The 10,226-nt window shown below is 40.3% G+C and overlaps 1 protein-coding gene across 1 annotated transcript in view; it reads right to left on the bottom strand.

Moving 5' to 3' along the window:
- Positions 1-6,628: 6,628 nt before the first annotated feature.
- The window catches only part of lrfn5a (leucine rich repeat and fibronectin type III domain containing 5a), a 121,174-nt gene continuing 117,576 nt past the window's right edge, over positions 6,629-10,226 (bottom strand). The window contains exons 9-10 of the mRNA XM_084915771.1: positions 9,195-9,468; positions 6,629-8,618 (exon numbers count right to left, since the gene is read on the bottom strand). Of these exons, the coding sequence (XP_084771897.1) occupies positions 7,665-8,618; positions 9,195-9,468 (1,228 nt within the window). The 3' untranslated portion in view covers positions 6,629-7,664. The remainder of the gene's footprint in view (positions 8,619-9,194; positions 9,469-10,226) is intronic.

Below are 10,226 nucleotides of genomic sequence, written 5' to 3' on the forward strand. Positions count from 1 at the left end.
TAATGAACTCAAAATGCTGGGTCACAGACCCAGCCATGACAATTATTCCATCACAGAAAAGATCACCCACTTTCCTAGCACCTTTTTCTGCCCAACCCTGGAACCCTACGTCCAAATTTCCTGGTACAAATAAGGCATTTCCCCAAATAGGACTAAACTGAGAGAGATTATTCTTAATATTCATCATTTCTTTTATTGTAAACCAAACGTCAATCATATTTCGGACTATGGGATTATTTGTTTCTTTCTTTAATTGTTTTGGCTGTGCAGAGTATAAGTACAAGTTTAATGACATTTTAAGAGAATTTGCTTCCATCCCCACCCAAGATGCGGTATTTTGGGATGAAAAATAAAACATTATTGTCCTTAGTTGAACAGCCAGATAGTACCAGTAAAAATTGGGGCATTTCAACCCCCCTGCATCAAAGGGAAGATACAACAAAGACAAGCGAATGCGGGGATGCTTCTTGTTCCAAATAAACTCTCTGACTAATGACGCTAGTTTGGTAAACAATCCAGTAGGAGGAGCCAGTGGGACATTCTGAAACATATACAAGAGTTTAGGTAATACATTCATTTTAAGAACATTAATCCTTCCAATAATAGATAGTGGTAAACTTATCCAACGCTCCAAATCTTTGGAAATTTTCTGTAGAATTGTATTATAGTTAAGTACCACCACATTTTTTAGTGAAGGAACTATTTTAATGCCTAGATAAGTGAGTTCAGAATTAACAGTAAAGCCAGATATATTCTGACTTACGTTTTGAATATACCCTTAAGTAACATTAATGATGATTTTGTTACATTTACTTTATACCCTGAGAAGGCCCCAAACTGGTGACCATGGCTCAGGGGGTTGGGAAGCATATCTGTAACCGGAAGGTCGCCGGTTCGATCCCCGGGCTCTCTGTCCTGGTTGTTGTGTCCTTGGGCAAGACACTTCACCTACTGGTGTTGGCCAGAGGGGCCGATGGCGCGATATGGCAGCCTCGCCTCTGTCAGTCTGCCCCAGGGCAGCTGTGGCTACAACCGTAGCTTGCCTCCACCAGTGAGTGAAAGCGAGAGTGAATGAATAGTGGAATTGTAAAGCGCTTTGGATGCCTTGAAAAGCGCTATATAAATCCAATCCATTATTATTAAATCCTTTATAGCAGGCACAGAAGTTTTTAGTTGCTTTTAAAATAATATGACATCATCAGCAAATAAAGCAATTCTATGCTCCTTTCTACCAATCCTAACACCTTGTATTTGTCCACTGGTTCTAACAGCTATTACCAGAGGTTCAATAGCTAAAAGGAATAAAAGTGGAGATAATGGTGAACCCTGCAGGCACCCTCCTTTAATGTCAAATGGTACAGAAATGATCTCATTTGTCTTAACCTGAGCAACAGACTGACAGTGTAGTAGTTTGATCCAATGCAGAAATAAATTACCAAACCCAAATCTAACAATGACATCAAAGAGATATGGCCGTTCGATTCTATCAAAAGCCTTCTCCGCGTCGAGCGAAAGAATGGCTGCATCTTCCTGTTCACTTTGATTATGAAGAATGTTGAGGACTCGTCTTACATTATGAAAACCCTGCCTATGTTTAACAAATCGATTTTGATCATCTCCTATAATAACTGGAAGAGCACTTTCTAATCTTTTGGCGAGAATTTTACAGATAATTTTAGTGTCTGTGTTAATTAAGCTTATAGGACGCATGTTTTCACACTTATTATTTAGCTTTCCAGGTTTAGGAAGCAATATTATCAGACTCCCTCAATGAGGCAGTAAGATTACCAGTATTAAAACATTCTATATACATATCTAAGAGGGGCTGTGGTAATTTATCTTTAAAGTATTTATAAAGGTCGATTGGATATCCGTCTGGGCCAGCTGTTTTACCAGCATTTAGAGAGTTTATAGCATCAATAATTTCATGCATACTAATTTGCCTGTCAACATTTTCTTTGTCTTCGTCTGAAATTTTTGGTATACCAATTTTATCTAGAAATAAAGATTGCATTCTAGTTGCATTGTTGAATTCGGAATTATATAATGTTTCATAAAACACTTTAAATGCATTGTTTATCTCTAATGGGTCTACTATGATATTTCCATTTAAAGTTTCAAGTTTTGTAATTGTCTTTTCAGATTCCTGCTGTTTTATACACCAAGCCAGGAATTTGCTGGGTTTTTCACCTTGGTCATAGAATTGTTGCTTTAATCTCAATAAATTCACAGCTGCTTTTTCGCTTGTCATTTCATTATATTGCGTTCTCAATAGTAATAATTCTTTTACACTCTCCTCATTATTTTGGCCTGATTGAAAGTTGGTCTCTTCTAACATTTTTATTTTTTCTTCCAGATATTTTATCCTTTGGTTTCTTTCTCTTGTTTTCTTACTAGAATAGCTTATGATTTGCCCTCTTAAGTATGCCTTGAAGGCTTCCCAACTCACACTTGCCGATGTTTGATCTGAATTGTGCTCAAAGTATTCATTAATTTGCTTGCCTAAAAACTCAAGAAACTGCACACTGTGAAACTGGATGTGTGGAAGGAGCAAAAGGTGGATAGCAATCGTGTGCCAAAGATTATGGTTCTATTTTATTTGATAATCAATATCGTGGCACAAACTCCAAAATAAAAAATCTAACCAAAATGAAAATAATGGCTCATTGTCACAAAGCTGGTTCGTCATATGTAGGATGAGATTATTATTAAAGATAGAGACTAAAAACACGTGTTAAAAGCCAACTGTTTTTTTCCTGCATCAAGTTTTTCTTCCATTATCTTGAATAACACAATATGTTAGGCACGAATGATTTCACCACAAGAAACATTTTAGCTGCAGTTTCCAGAGGGACTTCTGTTCAAGTCTATGCAACAACCCCCTGTACCCTGTGTGTTTGATGCCAAGACCACCCTGACTGGTCCTTTACTTTGCAACATGGCTTGTTTTTCACCATTAGATGTCAGGCTTTATACATAGTCTAAGAATTTGGGATATTGTCCTTCTTTTAGAAGGAAAGCAAGTGGATCTTGTACTATGGTGTCCAACAGATGTTCATATTTTTCTAATTAACTCACCTTTTTCCACAGTTTCACTGTTATGTCTCCAAGGCACACTTCTAGCCAACCCTTTATTCCTCCAGATGACTCACACTTCAGCTGGTGCTTAATCAGATGGTCTCCATTAGACTGCTCTTCCATATCCTGTTCCCCAGCTATGGATCACTCTTCACCACAGTTATTTATTCATTTAGCATTTTACTCAGAATATTAACAGAAATATACTGCAAATGCCTCAGATTATTACTTTAATCTTCTTCTCTGTTAAAAAAAGATCATTCACTGTATAAAATCTGCTCTTAAATCCCCAAAATATAAAATCAGAAATGAAAGAACCACAGTGGGAGGGTGGAAAGGGAAAGAGAGCTGGGTTTAAAGGGAAAGAAATTGAGGAAGAAGGATACAGGGAGGGATATTCTCCTCCAAAGCCTCTTACCATTAAGCATTCACAGCTTAAGGCAGGCATTTGAAGGTCAATTGAGGAGGTGTGAACCAGGAGATATGCTTTTAAAGAGAGGAAGCTTATGAATGTGTTCCCTGTGTTGGTGGGGTGAGCTCTTCGATTGGCTGCCGATGGGAGAGGTTGGGCTCGATGGGACAGCTCAGGTGAGGTGAGTGACACACCTGTTCTGCAGATTCTAATCAGTCCCTCTCCATATTTCAGTACTGCCTCCTCTGCCGGGCCTCCAGAGGTGGTGCACGTAGCTAGCAAGGAAAAGAGGACTGTTAAGAAAGCTTGTGCAAAGTTGGGCTTGTAATAAAGAAGCTCTGTTAATGTGTTTCTCATGTTTGCTGAAAGTGTTTGTGAGAAACCGTAGAACTGGGCTGGCATTCTTTGCTGGCGGGAAACCTACGAATGAGTGAGCTTCGTGTCATATTCCCATTTGTGAACGAACAGGACAGCTGTCCACCAGTTACCGTGGACTTTTTACACAAATTAATCAAGGAGAGTTGTAGGAAGGGGTTTTGTTTCCCCTCTCATCTTCTCCTGTAACTCTCCAGTGGCTCGAGTTCCTGTTTAAACATTTACTCCATGTCTGCTTGCCTCATCAGCTGCTGTAATTTAACACCAGGGAGTGATATGGGTATGGTGATGGGGGGGGGAGGGTTTTGGTTTTGAAGACTCTCACTCTAATTAAATTGTGTTATCAGAATAAAACACATAATTTTCATTGATATTAATATTAATATATTAACCTAAATGCCACCCAGAGCAGGAAGAAGAACCACAATAAACACTCAAATTGCTTGTAAAGGTCAGCAATGACTCACCATTAGTTTTGTCAATTCAATTTACTTAATTAAAACAACAGTGTCTGTTAATTGAAGTGAGAACATCAATTGGAAATTGGCTGTCAGAACAGTTTCATGTCAAACAATATTTTGGTAATTTAATTTAAAAGTGAATCAATTTCCTGCATTGATGTTAACTAATATCGACTTCACCCATACTGAGTGTGGCCCACAGCCTCGTTACTCTTTGTGTTTGTTGATGTGGAAATTCTATTTGGAAATTCTTTGTGTTCCTATTTTGTGCAAGTATATGGCACATTCTGATTGTGGAGTTTACAGGCTACATTATGGAGGTTTTTGTCTGTTTGAAATATTTCTAAAATCGACAAATCTACTAGCACAAAATCGCACAACAGAATGTTTGAGAAAAATCAGCTTTTAGTGTCGAGGTAACACCAGGACTGCCAAGAGATATAATCTCTCCAGTGTGTCCTGCATGGGTCTACCCAAGGCCTCCTCCCAGTGGGAGTCCTTTGTTGTGCTATGGGAGTTAGCCCTCCAAGCAGGATGCCAAAATGACAATTTGCCGACTTTCATTTTTGAGTAGCGTAGTCTCATGTTTGATGTTAAAATACACAACCCAGTAAATGTTGGGGAAAAATAACTACTGTGCACTGGTCTCATTTGAAGCGCTGCCTTATGGTTCGACAACTGTGGACTGTTCAACTGAAAATTGTCTGGTTGTAGCTGTAACCCAACCTCTCATCACCAGTGATGATTCTTCACATTAAATTTGGGTCAGTATGAAAAAGACGTTGATGTTTGATGTCTGGTTTGTCAGCTGGAGTGGGAAACAACACCCAGGCTCCTCTCTAATTTTCTTGCTCTCGTTTTGATCTCCAGTTTTGTAATCAAGTTCTTCTTGTGCCCTAGATTTCCTTTGTGTGCCAGCAAGACAGGCATCTGTTAATTCCACTCACCACCAAATCAACCTCATGCTTGCAAATATAGACTGCCACTGTTCACCGGCTTCTCTAGCATCAGTGACATATGTCATCACAACCCCATTCACCTGGAATCATCAGCCCTTCAACTCTACTGTCTCTTTTGAGGAAATAATCTGGGTTTAAACGTTTTAACACAGAGTCCTGCAAAGTCCACCAGTTTTAGTTCAGAAATATACCCAGTATATGATAATTCAGTAATAATGCTTTTATTACACCTAGGCTGGACTACTGTAATTTATTATTCTCAATTTGCTCGAAAAGCTGCATAAAAAGCCTTCAGTTGATTCAGAATGCTGCAGCAACACTACTGACAGTGAATAGAAAGAAAGGATATTTCTCCCACATCGGCTTCTCTTCATCAGCTGCCTGTTAAATTTATTTAAAATCCTGCTCCTCACTTACAAGTTCTTGAATAATCGGACGCCGTCTTATCCTAAAGACCTTATAGTACCGTATAACTCCAACCGAGCTTTGCTCTCAGACAGCTGGCTTACTCATGGTTCCTAGGGTATTTAAAAGTAGAATGGGAGGCAGAACCTTCAGCTTCCAGGTCCTCTTCTATGGAACCGGTTTGGATTTGGGAGACAGACACCCTCACTATTTATAAGATTAGGTCTAAAACATTCCCTTTTGATTAAGGTTATAGTTAGGGATATATTAGGTGACCTTGAACCCTCCCTTAGTTATGCTGTATTAGGCCTAAAATAGAACAGAATAGAATAGAACTGAACTGTAGCCTTCACTGCAACCTTCTGAATCCACGTGGAGAGGATAGAAGCTCTTCTGTTATAAGAAGTGCCTGTTACTTTAGAAGAGTGCTCTATATGAGAATCATAAAGCACTGTATGGAGCTGAATTAGTGCTCCCTCTCTTATTTCTCATGTGCTACACAACAGGCTTTCCTGTCTGTTTTTCTTGTAAGCACTTAAAAACAGGTCACGTGAGCCTTACTCATTGGCACATTGGCAAACTGTCAAAGCCTCACAGGGAGCACTTTTTCCTAAATTGCTTCCCTCTAATAAATGCAGTCAGTGAGAAGTGGGAGGTATGGAAATCAGATTCTGTGCTGTGAATAAACCTCCAGACTACGTCTGTGTGTGAGTGTGTGTGTGTGTGTGTGTGTGTGTGTGTGTAACTATGCCTGAGGTTTTAAGGTAAACATCAAATTATCAATAGATGAATGAAAAGCCGCATCATTCAAACAATTTTCCAATTGAAAAGATAATATAATATATAATAATGGTATGAAAAACTGGAGCAATATGCCAACACAGTATATTTTTTGACATGCTGTATATTCGCTGTAAAGCACACCCATAACATTCCCATTTTCATTTTATCCCTTTTTTATTTTACACAACATAACAACAGTACATGTTGTCTTTTTCTGTACAGAAGCTTTCCGTGAGCTTGTGACCAACACAGGCTGTATTATACCAGTGTCAGTGAAAAGCTCACAAGGTTCTCACGTTGTTTTTTTTTCTTTGCTTTTTTTTAATACTTCGCTTTAAAAAATATCAATTTCATAAGAGGTTCATTAAAGTCTTCATCTGTCTGTAACATTTTGTCTTTATATGTCCAGAAAAGGTCTGTACTCCGCAGTAGGTAAGAAAGGCTATGTGTGAAATCTCTCTTCCTTAATCCGTCCCCTCATTCGTGGAGCCATGGTGGAGTCCTAAATCCGGTTAAAGTATCTGTTAGTGAGGGTCTGTTAGTGCAAAAGAAGGCACCGACTGCTATTCTCTTGCCACATTATGGATGCACATCTCTGTGAGCTTGTGAACATTAAGAATGGTGTGCTTTTCCCGTTTTTGTATTTTTTATTCCTCTTATTTCCTGTATTAATTCCCTTTTTGTGGTATTTTTCAGATAAGGTGATAGTGAATCGGGAAATGACGTGGCGAGTCCATTGTCTTGTTTTTCTTTTGTGCTATAAAGTGGAACCAACGAGACAACTCGAGGACGCTACGAGACAAGGCAAGTTATCCACTCGCTGAATGATCGACTGCAAAATGGATACTGTTGAAGTGGAAACAAAAGCAAAAAACAAAACTGTAAACTGTAAACCAAGTACAAATAACTGTGGAGAAAAGTTATGAAAAGATTGATTATTTAAAAAAAAAATTTAAAAAAAGCGCACACACACGTTTACCACAAACACAGTCAACCTCTCACATGTTTAGAAAGAAAATTCAAACAGGAAAACACACAGTAACAACACGCAAAGTTTTTCGTGACACAAGCAGGCTTTTCACGCATACGCCTATAAACAAAACTTTGAGTCACACTGCACGCATCCACTCACACAAAGGACAAACAATGAATAAACCAAAGTTCATTTTATGGTCGCTGGCTCATTCCAGTTCAAACTGTGCTTTCTAAGATCCAGTCAGAGTCACACCGCCCTTTGTCCGACTCTTCGTCCCCATCTTTTGGGAGTAGCATACCGCTCATTGATTGGCTCCTTTTGTTCCGTATTACGCGCCCTATTTTGGGTGCTCCTCCTCCTCCTCCCTGGTGGGCGGAGTGAGTTTTTGAGCCTCCTTCACTGAGTGAGTACCTCCTCCTAGCTCTGCTCCTTCCTCCCTCCTCTACAGGAAGAGTCTGATATCTGGCAGAAGAGGAGGCGGTGCGAGGAGCCCGGCGCAGGATGGGCGTCTCTCTGAATCGCACAGATGGGACTGGGCTCGGTGTGGCGATGGGGCTGAAGAAAGGGGAAGAGGCAAAGGGAGGTGGTGGGGTCTGAGAGAGAGCGGTGGAGTTATTTCGGTTGGTGTTGAGGTTCTCCAGGGCACCGGGGGATGAGGAATGAAGGAGGGCGGAGGAGGCGGTGGAAGTGGAGGAAGGTGGCCGTGTCGAGGAGGCAGTTGGGAGGTTCTCGATGATCCCGTGGCCACTGGAGCAAGCAGAGCCAGGCTTAGTTGGGGCGGGCTTTCGCTTTGGCTTGTGTAGGGAGCCTGTGGTGGCGGTGGGTGATGCAATGCCGACTTGAGCTCTCTCTTCAACTGTTTTCTCTCGTTCCTCGGCTCCAGCTGTTGGGCTTCTGGCCGACCAAGCCTGGCTGAGAACTGATGTGGCTGTGGAGCAGTCAGGCAGGGAAGACTCAGAGGCCTGAGCTATTGTATCCTTTCTCCCACCTCCCACTGCTGCAGCACCACTCCTCTTTGTGCCTCCTGAGAGGTCGTCTAATCCGATTGAGCCATGTTTAGAGGAGCTTGGAGTCACGGTGCAACCCTGAGATTGCTGCCCATTGGTCTGTGAGTGAACGTTGGTCATTGACATTGAAATGCCTTTGCCACCCTCACTAGGGTTGCACACCTGAGGAAAAAGCATAGGGAAAAGGGAAAATTAGATCAGATGTTTCTCATCCTGAGTGTCTCCCTTTGAACCCTTTCAAGTAACAAGAAAACACTTTTTGAGTTATACTTTTATGCATTGTAAGGCACACGTTTAGTCCTTTACGTCTTCACCTGGTTCTTCCCTTTTAAAATTCACATTGAGTCCAACCTGTTGGTCCCTGTATCAGGACTAAGTTGCTGTTGTAAATAAAGCAAAACATGCTATGATATTTAAAAATTTACAGGAGGCCACCTAATACCTCTATGACTACAACAGATGTAGCTTTTGCATCAGTTAAGGATACTTTAAAATGCTTCAAAATATCAGTTTATGTAGACAAATCATTTTAATGCTTTTATTTAAGCTCTAATTTACAGTTTTGATTAGAAAGATGCAAAGAAGACCAAAAGATAAAAAAATCACTAGATCACTTTGTGACTTTTTCTTGTTACATGATCACCATAACGACAATCATTTAGCTAAATAAAAAGCTCTCTTGCCTCATTCCTGCTGCCTTATGGCTAGACTGGACAAGAGCGACAGAGATAGACCCACCTTATATCGTATCATCAGGATGATAATAAAAACTAGAACCGAGGCCACTATTATCCCTCCGATGATAATGATCATGGTCCCACCCAGGAACTGAGACTGCATAAAATGACATCTCATGTACTCTGACTCGGTGGTGAACTGCACGCAGCCGACCACTCGCGTCGCTGTCAGAGAGGTGATAACGTCATCGTAGATGGCCAGGACACAGAGGTCGTACTGGGTGCCTGCTGCCAGGTTGTTGACTAGGAAGTTCTTGCTTGATGGAGGGATCATTCTGTGGCAGGAAGACAGGGAAGGCAAAATGACAGTTCAACATGTGTGTCAGCAGTTTCTTGGCTTCAAGCTTCTTGAAGCCTTTTTGAGATGGCTAATATAGTCTACCTTAGTGGAAAACAGTAGCCTTCATAGAGAAACAAATAAACTAGAAATTATATTTGACTCAACATCTATTATTTGGATTTTAGAACTAATGCTGTGTTTGCCTGCCTAAGGAGTGCAGATAGAAAGTCAATACTAGTTAAATGCTTCTATGCATGGTTCCCGACAAATAAAGAACTAAAGCAGTGGCAATAGTGCCTAAGAGGCAGAATAGCAAGAATCATGAGCAGTTACATACAGCGGTAATTAGCCTAGTCTATTCCCTTTCTGTGGCTGTTTTGGAGATTCAACATTTGTAAGTTGAAGGAAATTAAAATAATTAGCACTTTAAGAGATAGTTTAGGTGCACTATCACAATTGCAACAAAATGCAACAAGGCTGAGTGGCCTCGCTATATTCAGTTGTTCTATTCTGTCCATGTAATGTTAAAAATAAAGTTGAACTAAACAGGGAGATTTTCATAAAAATATGAAAAGTACATGAAATAATTGCTGTGGGAGGACATTACTCTTTTTTATTTCAAATGAACCATCATTCATAACCTTAAACAAATTTCTAACATCAGGTGAACTTCTGTCATTTCTCTTGTGTACGACTGTAAGACGGGCAAGACGATGGGCTCCTCATGTCATCATAGTGAAAACACTGTGCAGA

This window comes from Perissodus microlepis, chromosome 19 (genome assembly GCF_051167445.1).
Source record: "Perissodus microlepis isolate ML-2025 ecotype Zambia chromosome 19, ASM5116744v1, whole genome shotgun sequence".
In the NCBI taxonomy this organism is placed as follows: domain Eukaryota; kingdom Metazoa; phylum Chordata; class Actinopteri; order Cichliformes; family Cichlidae; genus Perissodus; species Perissodus microlepis.